This window comes from Tigriopus californicus, chromosome 7, assembly GCF_007210705.1.
Source record: "Tigriopus californicus strain San Diego chromosome 7, Tcal_SD_v2.1, whole genome shotgun sequence".
Taxonomy (NCBI): Eukaryota; Metazoa; Arthropoda; class Copepoda; order Harpacticoida; family Harpacticidae; genus Tigriopus; species Tigriopus californicus.
In genome coordinates, this window is record NC_081446.1 from 16143474 (window position 1) to 16167872 (window position 24399).

The window sequence follows — 24399 nt, forward strand, 5'->3', positions numbered from 1 at the left end:
GGTTTGATGTGATTTTTATAGATTCATGTCTAATTCATAAAAGCACAGAAGGCGTTCTTTTAAGAATCAATGCCTGTCCTTCTTTATCATATTTGTCATGAAACTGGAGAACTATTTCTAGGATGGTTTTTACACTGTCTGCCATTGGTTTGAGGAGGCCAAAATCATTAGGGAGATCTAGTGCCTTTTCACTTATTGTTCCTCTTGGTTCAATTTCTTCATAAATTGCTCCCATCAGGCGTGTCCAAAGGGAAGCCCTGGTAATATAAATTAAAAATATGATCAAAAGCATATTTTGTCATCATTTTTACTACCCCAATAATTTAGATACAAATAAATGAAAAAGTTTTGTTCACATCAATTTTGATGCAGACTTTGGGATCTCACTTTGTGGGCTATCCCTCGACAAAACAGAGGTTGCACTCTCTGAAGAAATTGTAAAGCTCCTCGCTCGACAAGAAGCATTGACTTCTGTGTACATGATTGCTACATTGCATAATGCAGGCAATAATGGCCACCTTTGGCACTCATGAGACTGATGTGAGGGGCGCCAACACTGACAGAGTATCGGTAAAATTGTATCAAGAAATGCCAAATAACGTCGTGACACTTACCTTAGTTGGCATTATCATTCGTTTGGTGGAAAGTTGGAAGACTCAAATGTCAGACTGGTTCCTGGCAACAATGCGCTACATCACGATGTCTTGACATTTGTATTTGTCTCGCTAAATGCAACGCAATTATGACGGATGGATGATACTTGTCCTCCTAACTAGCTTGGCTATTATAAAACACGAGAAAATTCCGATTGCTCTTTTAGTTTTAGGCTTCTCTTTCAAAAAAAGGTGGAACCAACTTGGGAAATGATTTGGTCCCGTCAGTTAATGTTTTGCCGGTTAATCGTTGGACTTGATCGTCCGTCAAAGCTGAGTGGTTCGGAATATTCGACGGTTCATGTCGCTACCCGCCATTTAGTCCCATTTTTCTCATCAACACTGGTTGATCTTTGTTCTACTAAGCATGAGAAGCATCGGCCGCACCAACAACACTTCAGTCCTATCTTGTCAATGTGAAATAAGTTGCGACAAAGGAATGAGAAGGAACAGAGCGAGCTCAAAGCGTCCGGGTGAACTTCGTCCTCTGGGTTAGGTGAAGAGGAGTTGTGAACAGAAGTAAGCTGTGGATGTGTTGTACGGTAGTGCCAGTGGTTGAGCTAAATTACGGCCCTCTCCGAGCTTCAGTCCAAGAGCCTTTGGTTCAATTTGAGTCGGCTGGCCCAATGACTTCAGCACTTTATTCTGGAAAAGACTGTTCCACTTTCATCAAATGGGCTTCTGCATTCCTTTCAAATTCCATCCACGACACGACCTTAGGACCAAGGGGGGGGGGGAGGGACTGGGCTTATTCCGCGTCCCGTATTGGCATCAAGCGGAGGCCTTTATTCAGCAGGTGAAGAGCCTTAAATATCACAAAGGTCATGGTCATCCAACCCGCTCTGATCTAGTTTCGGAGGATGTGTGGGGAACTTAAAACTGAAACTTAATGCCCGATCGATCGCTATGTGCATTCATTGCGTGGTCAAAAACTACTAATAGGCTAAGACTTCAAAATCCACATTAAAACGGTGCGACTCCTATATGTGGACACATTTAAAGATGTTGGTTGAGCATGGCGCGACAGTATGATTATTGACCCGTTGGTGGAGACCAATTTCAATGTCGAGGGGCTTGAACGGAAAACCTCATTTGGTTGACCGATCTAATTCTCACAGCATGTCAATCATTTCATGACGGAAGGAGGCACCCTTGGCACCTTGCTCAGTGGTTTCCATCCAGCTCTTTGTCCGACCAATAAATGAATGACCTCCTCTAGATACCGTAGCTAGTGAGCATGGTGTTGTTCACGAATCTACCTTCAGAGTTATTTCTTGTCTTGACTCGATCCCATCACAATCATCACCGCCAACACGTTTGTCAGTCTGTCTACAAGGGATTGCCTCCCTCTCTGTGTGATGAAAGTAGAGGGGAATTTTGAGTTGAGAAGCCCATGCAAAGGGATCAATCACAGTCAGTGAGGTGGTGGGTTTCATGCATTCGACGAGTCTCAAGGATGGTGATGGCAGTGGTGATGGTAGTGGTGATGGCTCGGGTGGTGGCCTCTTTCGTGCTGTATGTGTACGCAGTGGCTGCTTCATGTACAATGGACATACCAAGGGTTGGAAGTACGAAGAGGGGAGCCCAAACGGGGGAACTCGGTCCGGCAAGCGGGTGGGTCCCTTCCGTAGCCTAATGAAAATTACCCTCATTCCTCAATGTTCTTGGGCTCTCTGACTCTCTGTAGCCGCCCCACTTTCACCAATGGGTCTCTATCCTTCTATCTATCTTTCCACAGACGAGTATACGTATATCACCACGATCCTCGCAACAGCCTGTACTACGTAGGTTAGGAGTACATAGGGATGGGTAGGGAGGCCTTTCGAGTAATTCGGGCACTTGTTTGTGGTGGTAATCCTCGTTCATTCTCATCGTGCGTACCGCACTCGGCCTAAGAAGTGTGTTACCGAGCTGACAGCTTTTAGACAAATAACCACCACGGCCCCTTGCACCGGCAGCGCCCAGAACACACATGCACATCTCCATTCCTCATCCTTGTTGGAAAAATTAACCCACAAACCTGGGTGCCCCCAATCCATGAATGGAACCCAAGTGGTCCAATTCGGGCCTGGAATGAGTTCCAATTCTCGACAAGCGCATAGATTCATTCGACAGTTGTTAAGGTGAAGAGCTGTTGCTGTTGCTTTTTTTGGCTGTGCAAAAAGCACTTCGTTCGCATGGTGCAATCCACTTTCGATAATTAGCATCAGTTTCAACGAGTATACTTTCAGTGGTCCGGCAAATTTTGAGGCAATTTTGGCCATGCTGTTTTTTCCTTACTTGGCTCTCTTTGAAAGATGTTGGGTCTTGCAAACTGAAGAAGGCTTCTCCTTCTCAACAGTGTTAATCAGTTTTGATGTTTCAATTACTCTGGCCTGATTCATTTGGGGGGGCTAGACAAGGATACCCGCGAAATGATGAATGTCCTCCCTTGGGCTAGATCAGGGTTTTTGATCAAATGAAAGCCATCTTAGTGACGGTGACCAGCTCGTTACCTGCCCCCGCTTCCTAGTCTTCGAATGCTTCAAACGTTGTTAAAAGCTTCTTTATAGGAGTTATAGGTAGTTGTGGCAGGTGCCTTTCGTCGAGTGTTCGTGGTGCCCTGTCACACTTCTACGTACCTACTGGCCTGGGGACCAGGGGAAGAGAGTCCGCGTTGTTGACATTAAATCGAGAATGTCTCATTAGACTTAATTACGTCTTGTTCAACTCAATTGCTCCTGCCACCCATCATAAGACGAGGTCCTATTCAAAGTGTAGGTCTAAAATATTGAATGTAGAAGAACCACGAGCTGGCCTTTCAAAAAGCTCTCTTGGCCTTCTCTCTTTTTCTCTTTCTCTGTCTTTCTTATTCTCTTTTGCAAAGGGGGGGGGGGTTAAGGATTCTTAATTTTTTCCGGTGCATGCCTGTAACTTTCTGCTTACAGGATTTATGTACACTTCAAGGCCATTCACAAAGAAAACCATCGGCACCACTGTATACAACAGAAGAGGGGGAAGAACTGAAGTTATGACTCGGCAACCAATCGTTTCTTGTTTCTCTCTGGCACCTCCAAGTCCAAGTCTCCGAGGATCCCTAACCCAGAGCCACTAGCGGAAGTCGGCCAGCCAGCCAGCCAGCCAGCCAGCTAGCAGCCTTCAGCCTTTAGCCTTTAGCCCAGAGAAGAACTCTAGATACCTCAACTAGTGTATGTAGTGTAGAAGAAATGTACCCGAGTAGCCTGGCTATATACTATACAACATGATGCAATTGAGAAGTCCAAGTGCATGGAACCTGCCGACCATCGCCGGAGTTGACGACCAAACTGTTGCCAAGTGGAACGTGAGAGAGCTACTAAATGGTTCTTTTGATTCATGGTGGATGACCAAGGCGGAATAACAATAATCATCCTCATAATAAGACAGTCAACGGCCTAGAAGAATCCTCGTCATGATCAAGACAATTACACTTTATTTTTCTTCATTTGGTTCTTTGAGGCCTTTGTTCATCCACATGTAAGTGGATAAGGCTAGTCGCAACCAACCTCTTCTCGTCGGACAGATTCTGTTCTCTAAACAAAAAAGCCAAAGTACCAAAGAGCCAGCTTACTCACTAGTTGGTTAGTTGGTTGGATGGTGGGCCAAAGGGAGATTCCCCAGCTTCGATTGAATGGAGGCAAGACTGAACGTACCGTGATCTATCAGAGCAAAAAATTCGAGGCCACTTCCATCCGCCAGTGTATGATTTTCTCTCGGGCCAATATGACGTTTGGTAGGGGCTATATGACTACTGAAAAGTAGCACGCCGCACGGACGTACATGTAGTAGAGCTAACGGACGATGGGTGAAGAGGAAGGGAACGAAGTCACTGACTGGTTTCCAGTGAAAAAGAAGGCTGTTAGATTGGCCGGCCAGCCAAGCAGCCTCCTTACCAGTTACCCGCTACCCTGATCGAGTCAAAGAATATATCATCTTCGTCATCATCGCGATAAGACTTGTGCCAGGACGGGGAACCCAATCCAAGGGATAAGAAGAGTACTGAGTACACGTGGGGTGTGGGTATAACGTAGAGAGAGAACGTTGGACACGTTAAGCCAGTGGGGAAGTCTAATAAGGCCACAGAGAGAAAGAGAGCGGGAGGGAGAAGCGGCCTTCAAAGGCCACCTCTACCAAAGAACTTTGCAATCATGATCTTGTTGATGACGATGATGAACAAGGGGAGCCCTGAAAGCGGCCAATCTGATCAAGTCATCTCAACAAATATGGTCAACAGGGACAGACAGACTGACTGACTTACTCGCTCGCTCAATCAGCCCTTTGAGGCCAGATTTGTTTATGGCTCAAAATCGTTTAGCCTGAGAATCATTAGGGGTTTCTTTTCTGAGTGATCTCTGATCCTATTTATTAATCCTGTTCTTCATTGACGATCATATCGTGCCATCTTTTAGCCGAAAACCTTAATTGCGACCACTTGAATTTGGGCTGTCTCAATAAAAGTGCCGACACACGAAACACCGGGAGAGCTCGCCGTCCATTCACTTGTGTACTTGTGCTTGGTTTCCTTCTTACTTATGCACTTAGATATAGGTATGTGAACTAATTTGATATCCAATAACATGACCAATCAATTGATCGGACACGTGGGTCAGCTAGTTGCCGCAGTTAACCATTTGGACCACCAAGTGTCCTGTCATTCATTGAAGGACATTGTGTCTTACTATGCATAATCCCCTCATTTTGTCAATCGTTTATTATAAGCAAGGGTTAGATCCTCGTCGACCCAGGGAGACGAAAGGCTTGCCAGCCCTAAGGTACGACCTTTTATTTTTATTCAGACCAAACACCCCATCTAATATTTTTTCATTTCGAAACATTTTGTTCAATCAAACCTGGGGGACGAGATGAGCGATTAAGTGGAAAAAAGGATGGCAGTTTGTTGATATGATTTTTCACTCTATATTTCAAACTATCACGCTATCCAAGCAACGTAGATTGGCTGCCTACCGTTTAGCTTGAGGCGGTTGTTTACTTTTATTGTGTTGATTTTTATTTTATGATCAGGTTGACACAGGTTTGAGCCATTTATGAAACGACGTGCCAACCCATGGGAGGATCTAAAAGCAAGTTCAGAGACTTAGCCTTGTAGAAAATGAAGGACAGAGTCTGGAAAGTTTGGAACGAGACTCATTCGGTTGAGTGTGTCCTCGGTTGAATGGAGCATTTTCAAAAGAACTTATTCTTCTCCGGTTGAGCGTACATCTTGTGCCAACTTCACATCTTTTTAAACACATGGCTCATAATCAAAGGCCGCCTCTCTTTGTACGTAAGCACCCAGAGCAGCCATGTATTCAAATTTCGGATGCGACAAAGTTCGGGTAGCGCGTAAAACGCGAGCATTTTCTTGACTTCGCGTGGCAAAAAGAAAATGAACAACGAAGCCAAGGGAAACGATGAAGCAGGAATATTAATTGCACTCTTTTTGTCGCTTTTTTGTTGCTTATGTATGTTGAGTTCACCATGGAGTAGTCTAACCATGCAGAGAACGCCTTTAGCTATCCTGGCAATCTTTGACGTAAACCCTACTACTGCTTGAACTGGCTTTGGGCCGAAATTTCCACACAATTCCAGGGACACGTTCCTCATCAAATATGTCAATTTGTAGACTCGGCGTCTTCCCCGGGTAAACACTTTGGCAACTTGCTCCGCCAAAGATCGATCGCCCAAACTATGGAATGGCACCCACCCATCGAGCGTAGTAGACCAACATGTGAACGCCTCAGACGAAAATTGGAGGTCCTGCCAATGGGAACCCTGATTGGAACACTGTATTTTTCGTTAGACGATCCAAGATTCGCAGAGCCATTGAGATTTCACTCTGAAGAACACGTTCGTCGTCGTCGTCGTCGTCGGCCATTTCTCTTCATGAAGGCCTTGAAGGGGGAAAAGATGAAGGAGAACGAGGAGATTTTATGGTTTGTGAATAATCAGATGAACCCAGTCGAAATGTACAACAAGAGGCAAGCCCAGGCGGTGGATGGGAGGCCTGCCCTTGGCCTTAAGGGCTTATTCACTCAGGAAACCATTTTAGGCCCAGGGCTGTCTGCTTTTGTCGGCCTACACTGTAAGGAGGAGGGATGGGCAAAGCGGGCAAAGCGGGCAAAGTGGGCAAAGTGCCTCCTTGAAATGGCTGATGAAAGCAACAAGGCTGAAAATTAGGGCAGTACGTGCTATTTGATCCAGTCAACTGGATCAGCCGAATGCGATTTGTGATTTTTGGTCATCTTGGCACGTCTCGAGTTAATTTGAAGTGTGCCCAATTCGTCACTGCATCCAATGATTGAAAATAGATTAGAAAGACTAGCCTTGGAACTAATGCTGAAGGATGTGGATGCGATGGAAAGATCAAAGATCCAAAGTGAAGGTCGTAAAATTCATGACTGGCTTTATTTCTTGACCAGGTCCAGTTACGAATGGTTTTCGCGGTTGATCGTAATTAGGCACGTCAGTTTCGTCTTACCGAGTTCCAGTGGTCTACATATGTCTTACCCAAGGGTTCGGCTCCCCTATCGGGAAATTTTTGCTCTCCCGAAAACTTGGTCGGGTTCGCTGTCGCAAGTTTCCATTTTGAAAACAAAAAATCTTAACACGTTGATGTTGCCTCTACTTATTCTAGTATTCTATGTCGGTCTCGATTATAAGGTGTGGGAACTTTGCCCATTGGCCTGACGACAGAACAAGGCCAAAGAAACTCAAAATCAGGGCTGTTTTGTTCTTAGTTTAGTGAAACTTTGCAAAAAATGTGCATCAAATTCATGTCAATGTGACATGATTTATGATGCATGTTTATGTCGATTTAAACCTTGTTTTTCCTCAAGTCCAACAACCAATTTTCGTTGTTTTTTTGCCATATAGGTGTGCATGGTGATCCCGAGGACGTTTGGGTGGTTTTGGGAAGCAATGCTCGTTTGCCATGTGATATTCAACCCGAGGATCCACTGGAACAATTGGCCACGGTCCTATGGTATCGTGGCCACCAAGGCGAACCATTTTACACGTGAGTTTGTGCACAACAATTACCTAGTTTACATGAGAACGATTGTTTCCCCGCATTCGAATTCTAATGAACCCACTATTGGGTCATTCAAGTTGAGCAATATTCCAATTTACCAGAGATCTAGTTATTGTAGAAACTTGCTTTTTCAGAGAATGAGGCTTTGTTTTCTGTCTTGATCTTTTTCCATTTCCCATCGTCAGCTCAGTCTGCCCGCTTCAAAGTTTGAGTGGGTAACCCTATAATGCACCACATATTGAACGAAGTTAGAGCAAGTGATTCTCAAAGCAGATATTTCGATGATTAAGTTTAAAAGCTTGGCGTGAGCTCTTCTCGATGGAATAAACGAGGCATATTTCCGCGTATTGTTAGTGAGAGGGCTGTCAGTCGGGGACTTTTTCTTACCCCGTTACTGCTTTGTTCGCCAAGTCTCAATGACTAATGACCCATTCAAAACCAGTGGTTAATTGCCAGTCCTCATTTTGTAGACTTGATCGGTTCCATTCAAGCCTTTTGGCGTAACATGTCGCTCAGAAGTGCGACGAGCAATTTAAAAGCAATGGTCCAATTTGTCTGATACGATTCAATGACAAGCAAGCCAACCAATGGAGTTCCAACGATGGTCCAATCTGATCTGATCGCTTCATTGGCAGCAAATGTTTGCCAACCATCTAGAAACCGGTTTTAGAGCTCCAAATAAAGGCTTTGTGCGTGATCGGACCACCCCTGGCTCGAGTGGTGCCCTTTTTCTTGTCTTGGTCTCTTCTTCTTATTCTTCTTCTTCGCAAAAATGCATAAAGTGAATGCCGAGGGGTCATCAATTCCCTGCCGTGCCTTTTGGGTCCATCATGGCTGTCATCGTGATCAAGATCATCTTTCTTCATTGCCACCACTACATAGGCGATAGGCAGTAAGGCAGTAAGGCAGTAAGTAGCAGGAGACACGGGCCTGAGGCCTCGGGCCATGAATGAGTTGAGGATCCGCAAATGCACACAAATCGAGAGGACCAGCCAAATTGTTCGCACAAGGAGGCGGCCTTCGAGCCAATAAAGTTTGTTCCTTCAACGAACCTGAAGATATGAAGCTGCTGTGGTTGGAGCAGGAGCAGCAACTACAGCAACAACAACAACAACAACAACAACAACAACAACAACAACAACAACAACAAAAGCAGTCAAACATTAGAAGAACCAACCACCACCACCGCAACAACAATAGCGATGACGACGATGACAACATTAAGTAGGTGCGGTGAGGTGGGTGCATATTTTGTGCATTCCAAAACAAGAGGAAGGGGGGGGAGGGTGATTGGCTCTGCCTGCCGTACCACCACTACTATGTTGTCGCATTCGCTTGAGTTGCGTCCGTCGATCGCAATGAATGCAAGCTCATTATTTAAATCGAGACCAAACCCTGAGCGAGCTGAAGGCAAAGTTTTCCCCACTCGCTCTTTTTGGGCAAATTTTGAAGCTCACCCCCGACTAGAATGTGCTTGCTTTTCAATATGGCATTAGTAGCAAGAGGTGGATAGGATCTCTTCTATGGGAACTTGCAACCAGACATGCCAATCAGACTGTTTCATCTTATATCATCTTCCCCCAGAGTTTTCAATGCTCATAGCTTTTGACACAGACGTTCAATTGAGATCAAAATTGACCAAGGATGGGTGAGTCAACACATCAGTCAACTCGTGTGAAGGTAAATGCATTAGATTGATTGGGAAATAATTAATCATTTCCCCCAGCACCGTCGTTGTCCAGTGGCGACGTTGTCTTTGCACGAGTGTATTAGTTAATTAGAAACATCATTAGATGTCGGCGGCCATGGGAAATAACTGAAAAGTGAACAAGGTTTGAAATGAATGGTTTACTTATTTATTCATTCATTCATTCGACCCGGTGGTCTTTCCGCGTGCCTAGTCTTATTTGTTTCCCTGTTCCGCATTCGCTGGTGAAGGGGGTCATTTTTCCCCCTCTGCCTAGATAGGGGATTTAAACTATTTAGGCAACTATGGCGGAAAATTTCAGAGCCATTTACATAGAAAGCAGCCGGTCGGGGGGTTCTATTTCAAATTATTCTCCAACTCGTCGTATAAAAAAAGTGTTGAGTTGGCGGAATCTTCAGTTAGTTCAAGCTATTTTTCCACCTTCAGTCTCACCGGTTGGAAACGACAACGTCTGCCAAATTTAGAAGATTTGAGATGATGTCTTTGATCCAAACTGTTGAATAGGCGTTACGCAGGCTATTTATAACTCCAAGGAGAAGTATTTTCTGGCTCGTTGGCAGCCTTCTCTCATGTTGGTTTGTTCCACGTTCCACTCTGAGCTTGTTGAAATTCGCCTTCCAGTACCAACGAATTTTTGAGGGAAGACTTGGCCAGATCTTCATATCTAGTTTTCCGACCTTGGATGACGAACCAATGGGTTCATAAACAGTGATGCTCAATTTCAGTCAATGGTGCCTTATCGCAGGGCTCCTCCCTGCCTTCACCTTGCCTTTTGCTTGTCAAAAGAAGGCCTCCGTCTCTTTGGCTTCTTTCTTTCCCCGAGTGTGTTGGTTCTTGACAAAAGAAGGTGAATTGGGGTCTAGCCATTGAGAGGACCAGTTCGAGACAAGAGATTATTTTCCTCCCAATTCTTGAGGGCAAGATGTCTTGTGTCATAAATATTGAGTCGAAGAGTTGGCAGCGATGTCTCTGACTTGTTTGGCCTTGGCCGAACGGCCTTTTGGTTGTCGTGATTGCCGTGCTCGGCTGTGGTTTGTTCAAATACAGCAACTGCTGGTCTGTCATCGGAAATGCTTTATTTTGTCTCATTTGTAAGAGATAGGGAGCCATTTTTCAAAAAGAGCCTGGCTCAAGGATCAAACCAACTTTTTGCTGCCCGCCCTCTCGAGTATTCTTTGTTTCTTTGTTTCCCTTACTTTCTGGATGCGTGGTACTTTGGCCGAGTGTGTAGGTGAGTGAGTGCTTCGTTCTCATCCAAAGTTTCATCTTTCGCATTTCCAATGGGCGAACTTTTCAGCCTCGTGGTGTGCTGGCTGGTTCGGAACCCGGGTATGAGAGACTGGGGGTGGCGGAGCACAGTGACTGGTGGACCTGGACGTGAAGGCTCCCAAGATTGATAAAACGCTGAAGCACTGCCGGCCTTGAAAGCCAGGCCATGAATTCAATGATGTCGGTACTTAGTTATGTCGTTCAAAGGAGTGAGAAGAGACACCTTGAAGTTCCCTCAGGGCATATTTCTAACTTCACGCGCTCACAAGGGAAAAGACGTAAATATGAATTTACATACCTTATTTTCTTCGCCTTTGAAGTTGGGAAGGAGGATGGGGTATACGTACGTTGGCGGAGAGATACTCACGGTTCCAATTGACGCTAGATTCGGCTTAAGGTAGGTATGCAAGTACGACTTGGCACGACCCAAGATAATGGGTTATTTCAATAGCCGGGGGAAAATGAGGGTGTGTGGCAATGGACCTCAAGGTTATGATCACCCATTGTGCCTCAGGCTCGAGACCCGACAACAACACCCCGCAATCAACGCATTCATAGACATTCCGTCCCACTGATATAGATCTCCCAAGAGCTTCAAGGCTGATTTACTCTGTGGCGTAACCCCACTCAGACACGACAGTTTTCGCAATATGCCAATTGACAGTCCTGCCAAAAAGAATACGCCCTCGTAGACGATTGGCCAGTGACACTTGGTCGAGGTGTCGCTCATTGGACATGTCTAATATATTAATCATTTGCTCTGAGCTAATTTGAGGCTGGGATTCGCCTCGTAGCCTGGACATTCTTCAAGAAACTATTCCTGGGGTTGGTGCTTGAAACATAATTGAATAATGGTTCTCTGCCGCGAGCCTTATTCACCGTTTTGGGCGAACGAGTCTATTACGGGCTGCAAGAGTATTCAGGGACCGCTACTACGTTATGGGTAGCCCCCTTTCCCCCTCCCCCCCAAAGACAAGAGGGTCATTGGCGCTTAATGGCTGTCACCGGGACAAAAGGAAACAGATTCCATCATTCAAACGAACGGGACGAGCCATGGTTTGTGAGCAAATGTCAAATGTCAAATACGCTCTCTCGTTCATAGTTTCCTTAATCTATTCATGTGTTTGGGTAGCAAGACAATCATCTTGTTTTGACAACGGTTGTTTCACGGACACTACGAGCCTTTACACGCCAAAGATTAAAGAAAGTCCCAGGGCGTGCCTGTCGAATAACACGTCATGGATTTGGACATACGAGTACATATATTTCTCCCGTGACAATGAATATCTCAACATCACCTGGTTCAACTGTGTTGGATTAATTCTCGAAGGCTGCCTGGACATTCACTTTCGGCTTGGTCAATCTCTTCCTGGGGTCAAACCTTTGCTTCTTTCGTAGTAAAGGGCGACATGATAACCATGCATGCTGTTTCCCAAGTCATGGCCACTCATTGAAATCAAGACCCTAGACATATAAATTTACTACGTATATTCTACGAGTTCCACATGCGTTACCTGCGAAAACTCAATCTCTCAATTTAACGTACCAATTGTGATGGCCGTGGCTCAAAATCGTCATGGATACGAAGTTGTTGCAATTTTGCCGGGAGCTTTGCTTCTCCATCCTTTTTGTGTCTGTGTGTCTCACTCTTTCCCCGAGGCCACTTGTGTAATTGAGCAAAATGAACAAAACCAAGAGGCAGAGTTGCTAGCAACAACAGTCACAACGCACTTCAATGGCTTTTCTGCAATGGCCTCTTTCTTCATGTGCGAATAGAGCGAGACAGGGGGAGGGAGGATTTTCGCTTGTCTCTTTTGTTGAAAAAGTAATGACTTTTGGTGGCCCTTGGCCATGAACCAACAACATTTCTCTTCTTCGCCAATGACATAAACCACACGTAAAACCACAGCCATCCGTGAAATGGCAAGGAATGAAAACGAAAGGACACATCGTCAAGCAGAACCTGCATTTGTCATTTCATTTGATTCGGCCATCACGACGAAAATGGGTCAGTCTACTTACTCGACATTTACCATCAGATGAGGCTGTGTACTAGATGGGTCGCTTGAGGGTAAGGGTGGTGAGAGTGCATGGCGCATGGCGCATGGCGCTCAGCAGGTGAGCCAAGTGTGTGCGAGTGAGGCTGTCATTCGACCCATGGGCTTAAGACTTTCATTCCTTTTCATCTGCCTTCCTCTGTCTCTGTCTCTGTGTCTCGCTTTCGCTTTCGCTTTCAGTTTTTTTTTTCGGTTTCCGAGCCTTGAACAGGGTTGCCACGAGCTGCAATTTTTGTGCGTTTTGAAGGTTCATTACAGGGTGACATGATGGGACCATGGCAAATTATTCGGGACATTAACAAGTTCGAAAAAATCCAGGGTCGTGTGATTAGCCTTTGTTCCCAAGGTTAGTTTGCTTATTGATTCGGATGAGGGATCCTCGACAATAAAGGCCATGGTCTGGATCGGAAGGCCAGATGAAGCGTCCAATAGGAGAGGCTTTTTTTACTTACTTGAGGGTAACTCATCGGTGGGCTCAGATATTGATACGACCATATCGCCCCCTTGAAGTGGTGTCCTTGAGGAAAGTTTCGTCTTTCATTCATGGTGAGCATCGATGGTGTGCTCGGTGGTGGCTCTCTTCAGTCTTCGGTCGTCTTTGGCGTGTTGGCGTTCCTGAGTGATTTTCTTGCAGTTCCGTCCCGAGATTTATGAGCTAATGCTTTTATAGACCCAAACCCGGCGAACTCGGCGAATGTTTGCGATGTCTGGGACGTCTGGGACGAAAATGGACACACCGCCGATCAGTCAGTACGTAGCTCATCGGTTGGTTGGTAATTATTTGGTGGAACAATGGTAGCGATGGTGAGGATGGACCTCTTCCGTCTTTTGTCACTGGGTTGGACAAGAAATGGCCAGCCACCGAGTGAGTTGAGTTCCAAGCGACTTCCATGGAACCAGGCGTTCCACTGTGTGATCGAAATGGCACAAAAAGTGGAACGAGGTCCATCGGACTCCCGTTAATTGAGCGTAAATGAATTTGCCTGGCTCTACCTTTGTAGGCCATATCTATCCAAGGTTAGACCATCGAGTGATTCCATGTTACAGATCGTTCTCAAGGGTTATGAAGGCCGGTGTTTGGCGTCATTGGCCTTAATGGTGGCACTGTCCTGGCAGTTGTTATTTTTTCTTTCATTTTCTCGGGGAATAATCGTTGTACAGAAGTTGTTGGTTGTATTTGGAACCGATCGTCTTGCTTAGAATGTTCTAATAATTCTCGTCTTTTCTGTCGTCGTTGTTGTTGTCGTTGCTGCTGTTTTTGGTCTTTGATTGGGGGAATATGAAAAGCCTTGTGTTCTCTCTGTGTGTGTTTTTCCCTTTGGTGGCTGAAAATGGAGGCTCGAGTTGCTGACAAGTGATGGATTGCTTGAAGCCAAAACAGGGTGAGAGGATCGAGTATTCCAAATCCGAGCAGAAATACACACACACACGCACACACACACCATCACACACACAAACAAATGCACACGCACGCACAAAGCGCCAGAACTAGTAGGGAAGAAATTGGAATTCCTCAATAGATTCATTCCTTTGCCAATGCCTTTGCCAGCCTTTCCATTGAGCTAAGCCCATTTCGTTTGCCGACTAATGGACAAATCTTTCGCACAAGATGGCTATCGTTAGACGTTGGGGTTCGCGAGGTCGTTCGTTCCATTAAAACGTCGATCAAGACGGCGTGCGTGGCATTAGATTATCTTCATGAACTTCGGGTTGAAAAACTACGTAGTGAGTGCATGCTTGAATTGGAATTGCCCATGGCTTCGGGTACAAAATTATGCTCCAACAAAGCAGGATTTCATTTGCTAGTTTTTGGCTTGAATCAAAGCTTTCAATGCATTTGTTGTCATAAATGATCGGGTTAATAGTTGATACAACCAGGCCAAATGCTCTGTCCTTGTATTAGTTTTGCTCCATTATTTGTTAATTGAAAGTGCCACAAATCGATGCTAATGGTGTCTCACGGTTGTTTCTCGAGTTGGACTGATGACGTGCATCGGCTGATAAGGCTTATGGTGCCAAGTTCGAAATTCATCACGTTCAAATTTAATCACGCAAATCAGTGGCAAAGGAAGTTCACCTTGGATGGCAAATAATTGCTAATGATAAGTCGAAAAGCCAAGCAAATAATGTTCATAAATATTTATGGCTGCATTAAGAACGAGTAGGATAGATATCATAGCATGTACGTAGATAGCATTCTGATTACTTGAGTTTTTGAATTAAGTAGCGAGGAATAACTTGGCAAACTAAGTTATCGAACGTGTGTTCCTTGAACGAGTCTCCCAAGAGGTCAAGAACAAATGGCTTCATGAATTATGAGATTGTTTCAAAAGCACACACTCATCTAAGTCTCAAAACTTAGTTATCGTGTCATAGGGCTCACGTAACAAGAGCTTGAACTTGGACAAGGAAAATGGCCCAAAAAGGTTGTATTTCCCAATAAGCAAAATATCAATCCTGGTCACATGCTCGGGATGCACCAGAGACCCATATACGAGCACATCTCTTCTGCTCGTCACAAGGTTCGTTAAGTAGGATGAAAATGGATTCATAGTCTTCAATCCGGGGCCTTATTGGGCCCAAACTGGCCTTCTGTTTGTAATTTTTGGCCTACTCAATTTGGCTCAGACCTACGTAGATACTGACAATGGCTTATCAACCAAGTTAATGGTGAAGCTGTCAATTCGGCATCAAGTGGAAGATTTGCACAATTTTATGGGCTTGCAAAAATCGAATACAATCTTGCTCAATACCAAAGTATGTGTTTAAAAAACAAATTGAGACGGACAACAAAATATACCTTATTTGACACATGCTTTTGATCGTAGTGCGAGAGCCGAGGGTTAGGTTATTTTCATCAGATCTCGTGAGAAGAAAGGAAAGGGAAATGAACTAATGGCCTACTTTCCCCATACGTAGACCAATTCAAGAAGGCCCGTTTTCAACTCAAAAGAAAGCGAAACCGTGAGAAACATCGACTACCTACACTACAACCATACATAGTCTGTCTGTCTGTCTGTTTCTCTGTTTGATAGCCAATTTAAGCTTCAGATGTACCTCTTCATCTTGACATTTTTTTCCAAATTTGCCCCGTCATCCCCAGACCTACTGTACCAGGATCTTTTGAGGGATTGAAATAATCGGATTGGCCCTGATTCCATGCTTTGATCTGCAAATGTCGCTGAATAATGCTCACCAATCAGAGGTAGTTTCAAATTACTAACGAAATATGCGGTACCAAAATATCGCACCTTATGACATTTTCCTTCCTATGAAAGTCACGGCGAGCTTTTTCGGTTCAAGTTTCACATTTCTTCTCTGTAGGAACTTACCGTATGTAAGGGCATTTTTTTATCATCAGCCCAGGAAATGCATCTGACTAAAGGGCTCTATTTCTGACCAATGCCACAACCTGTCATATCATATTTACGAATAGTTAAGACAAACTCGAATTTTTTTCGTCTTAGCAAGAGCAAATGATAATCATAGACTACCTGCAAATCTGTCAATAAAATGTATGAACCCAAATTACAGGCAGAATGTGGCTCGATTCAGAGATGCTGTTCACCTGCTTATCTTTAAAAAATGTTATTGAATGAGACGGGCCTTGATGGTTGGGATCAGCTTTATGTTTCAGATTGGAATCCAGCTTTTTAGCTTGAAGGACCCAGACAGAGGCTTCAGAAGGGGTTTAAAAGGACGACCCAAATTAAAAATGAGTTTTCGGCCACCCTGGGTTTGAGTCTTGAAAACCCAGGTTCCAATTTTGAAACCAGCTAAAACTTTCTGGGTCCCATGTCTATACTCTTTTTCGCCCGAGATATGCGCCCCAACTGAGGTCCTTTAAGAAGCTGACATTCCGATTCGAAACCTATCACTAGTTGGGATCAATCCATTTTCATACTTACAAGGCAATGAATTCATCATTGCTTAGAAACCCTGATTCGTTTTGGGGTAAGCCGATTGAAACGACTGGAGTTTGGGTGAAGGCCATTTTGAATGCATAAAACTGTCTGTCTTGAGTTCCATTTTCATTTAGCATATGTGACGTATTGAAGTGCATGGTGAATGGCGTACACAATGTAGAGAACTGGAACACCCTTCCTATGTAAACGCCACAACATATCATTTGTTTTGAGGTTGTGAATTACTATACATAGATTAAAGCAACACCAAAACATATTCGTCACTCTCATTTGAAGATTAATTAGGTCAGCCTCGGCTCAGACTTGGGCAGTTGTGAAATCACTTTCAGGACTCGGCTTGAAATCATATCCGACACAATCCATCTACTATACTCTATAGAAAATAGGATAGACACGTAGCGGAGTAGTGTCAAAAGAACCCCTACATAAGTAGGGTCTTACTCACTATTCATCACGGACAGGATAGGTTAGGCTGCTAAAACAATCTTTGTTATGATTCAGACGTCAAGAACAGAATCAAGTCCAACCAAAACACTCGAGTTATAAATGTGGCTAAAAGTGGATCTAGGTACACTATCGAACTAGCAAATCATGTTACTGTTGGATTGTCGACTGTTTAAGAATTATCCCTTCGAGACTTATCCGCTCTATTGCTTAAGTACGTGACCCATATCTTGAATTAATTGGATTCCAAAACAATTAAGATACTTGAGTATAAGAGCAAGTGGTCAAATACTGATCTAGATGCAGAAATGTATGTATGTATGTATGTATTTCGGTCTCGAGTATTAGTATTTCAGTAAGAAGAGTGTTTTGAAATTAAATGACATATGATATGTCACTTCAACCAAGCTACGTGAGGTATTGTTTTGAACACATTTAGGTGGTGTCGCAGCATAATGTAGGCCAAATTCAACCAAAGTAGTCAAACAAGTTTTTAACCCACTGAAAGGCTCCTCAAATTTGGAAATTTTATTTGAAAGTCACCTGGCTGGATTGTTTTAAACATCCCATAATTTGTGTACCTAGCACTGTAGCTTAAAAGAATAAGCGAATAAAACACACTAATGCATGGGGCAAGTGTGCAGGCGTATTTATATACATAGCCTTCTTACGCTCCAAAAAAAACTAATGTCCCCTGTGCATGTTTGAGTGAGATAAAAAATGTTCTAAATTGAGTTTACGTTACAAAAAAATGCTTTTGAGTTGCCTTTGGCGAAGTCTTTCCAAATTTTTCTATGTAGAATTAGAGTCCTGCGTAACACTTGTTTTCCGTTCTTGGGATGGCATGCAAATTTTTCTTTTGCCATTTAGCTCCACTATTTCCCCTTTGATTTGAGCTGCCTAACCTAACCTGAGAGTGCAAGCAAGCCCACCTCTTGTCAATCATTGGATTTCAATCGCCATCCAGATGATGAGACCTGTTGGCTAAGATCCAACCCCAATTTTCAGCTTGTCCAACCATAGAGTACTACTCCATGTTCTAGCCGACACAAGAAGCACTTTGCCAGGCCTCTTCGAGGTTAAGTTGCATTTTATATTATAAAAGTGTCCGTCAACGAGTGCGTCCCATGGAGGCTTGTTTTAGCACTCGACTGATTAGGTCACGGATTATAATTGTATCCGTGGCATTTGGGAGTCATCCATTCTTTCGAGGTACAGTAACTATCAGCTTTCCCTGGCATATTATTAGGAGCCCTGATTCATCTGGCTCGGAGATACAACACAAATTTGCTTTCATTGCGAACATTAGGGAAATTTTTCAGGGGCGGGTAGAGAACACTCTTTCTTTAAAGTATCGATTGAGTGCGTTGTTTGAGGCATGCAGCAACCCAAATCAAAGTGAAAGAGGCTCAGAGCACCCAAACGTTCAAATTTTCCCTGGAGAATATTATGCCAAGTGCTCAATATGTGCATTGGTGCAAAGTGTCTAGACTTTTTCTTTTCAAGTGGACAACCCCTGGCTAAAGAAAGCATTGGGCATCAAATTTCTAATGGAAGCTCTCGTAGACAACTAAATGATTGGTCATTTCGTAGTCTCCTTGACTCTCCATTTTTAGGGTAACAAAGGGTGAAATGGTCGCTACACTACAGAGACTGTTTCAAGCTATTGACAGTTTAACCACCCTGGAAGGTTACATATTCGAGCATGACAGTAATGATCCGTCAGGACCTTTATCTCTTTGCTTCACTCTTACTGCGATACTCTTAAGATTGAGTCCAGCTCAAATTACCCAGAAAAAAGTGCTCCGTGAAGAGCACAGTTCTTATCAGATTGAAACCAAGTCTCAGATCATAGGCAACATTTCATCCAACGTCAAATGTATCTGACAGTGACAGCCTTTATGATATGAACGAAGTGATTCGCTGGCACTTCCCCAGCTATCCATCTCATGTACAACTTCAAAGGCCAATCAAACACACACCTTCCCCTCTCATCGACCCATAAGCCCCCGTGGATAAATGGGTGACTGAATGAGCTTTAACTCACGCTTATGGACCCGGAATTGATTCCTTAGATGTACATATGCGTGTGTGTGTGCGTGTGTGTCAGTCGTAGCCTTTGTCAATCAAATCTGCTTTTGAGGATTGACAAACAGGAAGTACCAACGGGAATGAATCCTCGAGCTTACCTTGATTTATGGCTGGGCTGGAAGTTGAAACTCACTTGCGACGTGCTCCATATCCTCAGCCACAGTCAGCATTTTGTGAGCGTGCTTGTGTGCATGTCTTTGTGCTTGGTTCCCCCATGCATTGTTTAACATCATCTTGAAGTCCTAAATGCGAGCTTACAGCTTGTAATCAGGGAATGGAAAACCCGCACTTGAGTCGACGACGACCACGACGATGACAATAACGACGACGACGAAAAACGAGAGAGGACTTCTCCTCTTGGCATTCAGGTAACAAGACCATAATGGCTTTTGAAAGAAGGGCCAAGTTTTCTTTCGTCTTCTTTTTGATGGCACCTGCTGTACGGCCAAGGCGGATGTTTCTCCTCTTGGCATTCAGGTAACAAGACCATAATGGCTTTTGAAAGAAGGGCCAAAGTTTTCTTTCGTCTTCTTTTTGATGGCACCCTCACAGAACCAGAAAGAGACGAGCAGTAGTACACGTACCCACCTACCCACGGTAGACAATGCGCAGAAGGACATCCACACTCATGCTCTTAGTAAATGAAATTCAGCCATGAAAAATTCAGATGAGCTGCAGTAGCAGCATTGTATGTAGGTACAGTCCAATGATGCTTCATTTCATGTTTTCTATGTCTTTTGGAGACGTCGGCCTTCTTGTTTGTTTGAATGAGATTCGTCTTCCGTCTCTTGTCCCTCCCCTTTCCCTCCCTCCTCCCTTGAAGCATCATTTCACTAGGCCTGATGCAATTGGTGGTGTCTTGTCGCTTGGAGATGGATCAGCATGAATGCCCACCACGATGAAAATGGAAATGTGTCAGAATGGTTCAATCAGATTCCATGTCGCTAATATTTAGGTGCTAACTTCTTACTGGCAACCCTCGGACGACAATTACTGTCCAAAAGGAACATTGCAGGTTGTCAAAGTATGGGAAATCTGACATTCCATAAGTATTGAAATGAGAACGCTGTCCTCTTTGACAATCAATTGTACTTCAAAATAAAAGCCAAGATCTGTTTTGGAACACCCACTCTCTCGTGCTTAAATATTGCTGAACTCTCAGGCACAAGAATCATTGTTCCATCCAATCCGTTTTTAGAGGAGGTCATCTGGGCTTGCCATTGGGTTGCATGGCATGCCAAAAGCGCTTCTTCCCCAGTTTTGCGTTTTCCTGATGACAGGCATTTACAGCGTATTGAAGAAAGCAAGGAGAGGTGGGAAAGCAAACCTGAATGAGACCAACACCCAGACAAACAGACTCAACGGATTGAAAACGGGACTGGGAAACAAGGAAAAGGACAGGATTATGCAGATTTACACGGATTGTGAACCTACTCATCCCTCCTTCCATTGATTTATTTTGTATGACAGCGTTGGAGATGTCTCTGTGACCTGATTATCGGTGAGATCCTCGGTCTGAACCAGGCTCCCGCCAAAAATAGATGGAAATACATGACAATTAATTACCTACGGTATATCGATTCCACGCTTCTTCATTTAGGTAGTAGATTTAATTCACGAGGAATCTTTATTTTCCTTCCATGGGAGGTTGTGTATAAGTGTGAGTGTCCTTTGTACTGCAGTTCCTTCGTGGCACGTATCATCCGTTCCCATTACGGGTCTGGCAAGTTTAATGTTCTAGATACTGAAATATTGAGCTTCAGGGACATCAAGGCAATGATCTTGTCGGCTCAGCCGTGTCATTGTGGAAGCTGGCAGTCTCAGCATACCGTTGGATAAAGGGAAGTAGCAATGCCTTCCAACCTTCTTCCTACCAACCTACCAACCTATCCATCTGATGTCCCATGTTCTTACATGTTGAGGATGAACGAACAAGCGTAACGAGAGAGGATGAAGCTGCCGGGAATGGCATTGGTGGCAGTGGCGGGGGTGGTGGTGATGATCAAACTCATCACCATCATCTGGATCTACTACCGAGGTACTTTCCTTGCCACCAACAGCTCTGGTCGCTCTGTCCCTCTATTACCTCTCTTTGTGTTCTAAAATGCTTCGTGCACAATCTGTCTTCGACGACTCGACTCGAGACACTTCGTGTCAAACCACTGAAGGCCAGAGATGACATCACCGTCATGGACTCTCTTTGTGTTCAAATTCAAAGTCTGTGGACAATCTATTATGGAGGAGTTTGTCGGAGGAATTTGATCGTGGAACTTCAGGCCAATGGATGAACGGTTGACTCGCAATCTCAAGGACATACGGCCAGGCCGCAGGGGTAGATCGTGCATATTTTAATAGGCCATGACGGTGGACTCGTGATCCTTTCAAGGGAAGAGATGCACATTCAAGGCTACTTCTCGACAAACACTAAAAGCCAGTTGGGCAAGTCAAACGTTGCCGACAAATGGGCTTAAAAAGCATAGTTGAAAGTGAACGGACATGTCCAATGAACTTATCTACAAGACTGGAATAGGTTGCGTACAACAGGAGATCACTACAGATTTGGAGGAGAACGATCGGTCGAATAGCCGGAAGCCAAATTGACACCGCAGCAACTTCGGTTGGCCTTCAAATTTCAATGTGATGACAGCGAAGCTTCTTCTGAGGCTGCGTTGCGCCTTCAATCCTGATTCTCCAACAGGAATTGGTAGTGAGTTGGTTTTCAGTTCTGTAGGTTGCACACGAAAACACCAAATGGAAGTGCCACAGAGGCATAAGGCTACTAGTAGCAGCAACAGCAGCAACAGCAGCAACAGCAGCAACAGCAGCAACAGCAGCAGCAGCAGCAGCAGCAGCAGCGCATGTTGATAATGAAGATTGGTGATGAAGGAAAATTGCAATCGCATGTGTAACGCAATTTTTGGCTTTGGCCAAATGACATGTTTTACCATGTTTCCCCATCCAACGATTGATGTCTCTGCATATTCTGAGTACTTTAGAGGAGAGAGTACACTAAAGCGAAGCTAACCACAAGAAATGAGAAGAATTGAGAAAAATGAGGAAATTAGAGCACCGATGACATGTTGGCGAGACTTTTTCAATTTGGCGTCATTAGTTTCACAAGCTATAAGTTATTCCCATCTATCGTTCAAAGACCTGGTTCTTTTCTCAGAGTGCTGAATTCAAATGGTTTGACAAACACTACCAATTTTCAATATTGTAAAGTAAAAGATGACTTTCTTTTCGTGGCATGGTCGCAAAAAAAGTCGAAAATGATATGAAAATCATCATTAAAAACACTTTCAAACAATATGTTTTGTAAATATCAAAAGTACACTAAGCTAAGTATTCTGTCATTAGAAATATATTTGGATGATGAGGTCGTTTGGGGTCATGATTTGTCACTCCTATTGCTTAGAGTCAGAGGTGTCATTACAAAGAAACCAATTACAACTTTCTTTAGTGTGATTTTGAACACGTTTTGGTAGTTTGGTAACAGGATGTTGGGGCCAATCCACTTCTGTTGCTTTGTGAGGTCTCAGGGGTTTTCAATACCTCAGGAAGGATTTTCTAAATAGTGCTCAATAAAATCGACAGGTTTTGGCATTTTTTTGGTTTGTAGCACATTAAAATCTTGAATTGAAAATCTCAAGGGTTTGGCACGTTGGGCCAAAGTATGCCTTCATTTGGTCCTTGTAAACACGTTTTTGCAGTAATGGCTCAACTTGGAACGGAGTCTCAATTCGTGTCTTATTTGAAAGTAGTCAGTAGTTAATAGGATCGAACAATAAATATCAAAAACAAGATGGCAAAACCTTCCCCTCAAAACAAATGTTTTTGTCATTTCGCTACATATTCAGAAAGTTTTTGCATATTTAATGTGCATATTTTTGAAAACGTTTTTGCATTTTCCACCCATCTTCAATGATGATGATGGTGACGAGAAGGGCTGGGGAATGATGGAATTTTACCGCCCCCGCGTAACAATAGTCCGAGCACTTTGGGCCAACCGGAAGTGGGAACTACGTAAAGTGCATCCAACTCTTTCTCGCCACACTCAACCAAACCAAACTCCCATCTCGTTGGGCATGCCCCTTTCTGAAAAGAAGATCCGAAATGGCTTGGGCCTGAATGCAACTCGCTGAATGCAAGTCAGTTAGCCGTTGACTGCAAGGGAGGGAAAAATCCGATGTTACATGTTTTTGGAGAGGCTACTCCTAAATACGTGCTTACTCCAACAAGGTTAAGAAAAGTATGAGAGATCTCTCTCTGAAGGCCCATAACAGGAATGAATGTAGGAGACAAAGTTGGTTAGGTCAGCGCAGTATTTTGATTGTTGATCAATTGCACGATTGGTGATCTTTGTGTGGCTTGAAAAAATATTCGTACTTTTGCCTTTTCATCTAAAATTAGGACGAACAGGGGTTCGTTCATCGATAAAAGATGGAGCGAGCGATTGCTTCGTCACGCACTTGGAGAAAGATAGATTTGGCCAATTAGAAATCGATTGTTCAAATATGCGCCCGCAATCTCGATCGCTTCAACGAAAGCTTCTTTTTTTGCCGCAATCTAGCTGGGCCAATTTGCGGATCAGCTGAATTTGCCTGATTCATTAAGGTAGTGACCGCGTGAAACGTACGGCTCACTCTACGTTCATTGTGGCCGGGTCTCTTCCCGAGATTTTCCTCAGCCAGCCCAACACGCAAGACAGGAATGACCCACGGATCCCGAGTTGGGAGCATATTGGATGAAGCCAGGGTTTCTTCTCATGGTCCAAGATGCACAGGGGAATGAGATCTCGAAGTTGGCCAGGATTAAAAACTTTGTCAATAACCCGTGGATCGTCTTCGGCCCTCAATCTGTGATCTCAAAATTTCCTCTTAGTTGTCGTATTGAAGTATGAAATTATCTCCCCACACTTGTGGGTAGCACAACGCAGTGGGTGTAAACTCCCCTCGGATGCGCTTCCGGTACGTTGACGAGTCTTCCTAAACATGGCGGATCGAGATGGAGCATTGGCATCTATCGCGGTCAATAGGAAAGAAAGTTTTGGAAGCTCCACCCGCCGTTATCGATCGTGGAACTCACAGGATGGTGTCAAATACACCGACTCACAGCTCCTGCTGGCTACCTTCATCGAATGAAAAAAGGCCCACGTTGGATGGTATTTGAAACGATGGGGTGAATAATTCATCACGAACCCACT

General features: G+C 44.1%; 1 protein-coding gene across 4 annotated transcripts in view; it reads left to right on the top strand.

Moving 5' to 3' along the window:
- The window catches only part of LOC131883181 (nephrin-like), a 74826-nt gene that overhangs the window by 7924 nt on the left and 42503 nt on the right, over positions 1-24399 (top strand). For all 4 annotated transcript variants that reach the window (XM_059230568.1, XM_059230567.1, XM_059230569.1 and 1 more), the window contains exon 3: positions 7545-7686. In XM_059230568.1, the coding sequence (XP_059086551.1) occupies positions 7545-7686 (142 nt within the window). The remainder of the gene's footprint in view (positions 1-7544; positions 7687-24399) is intronic.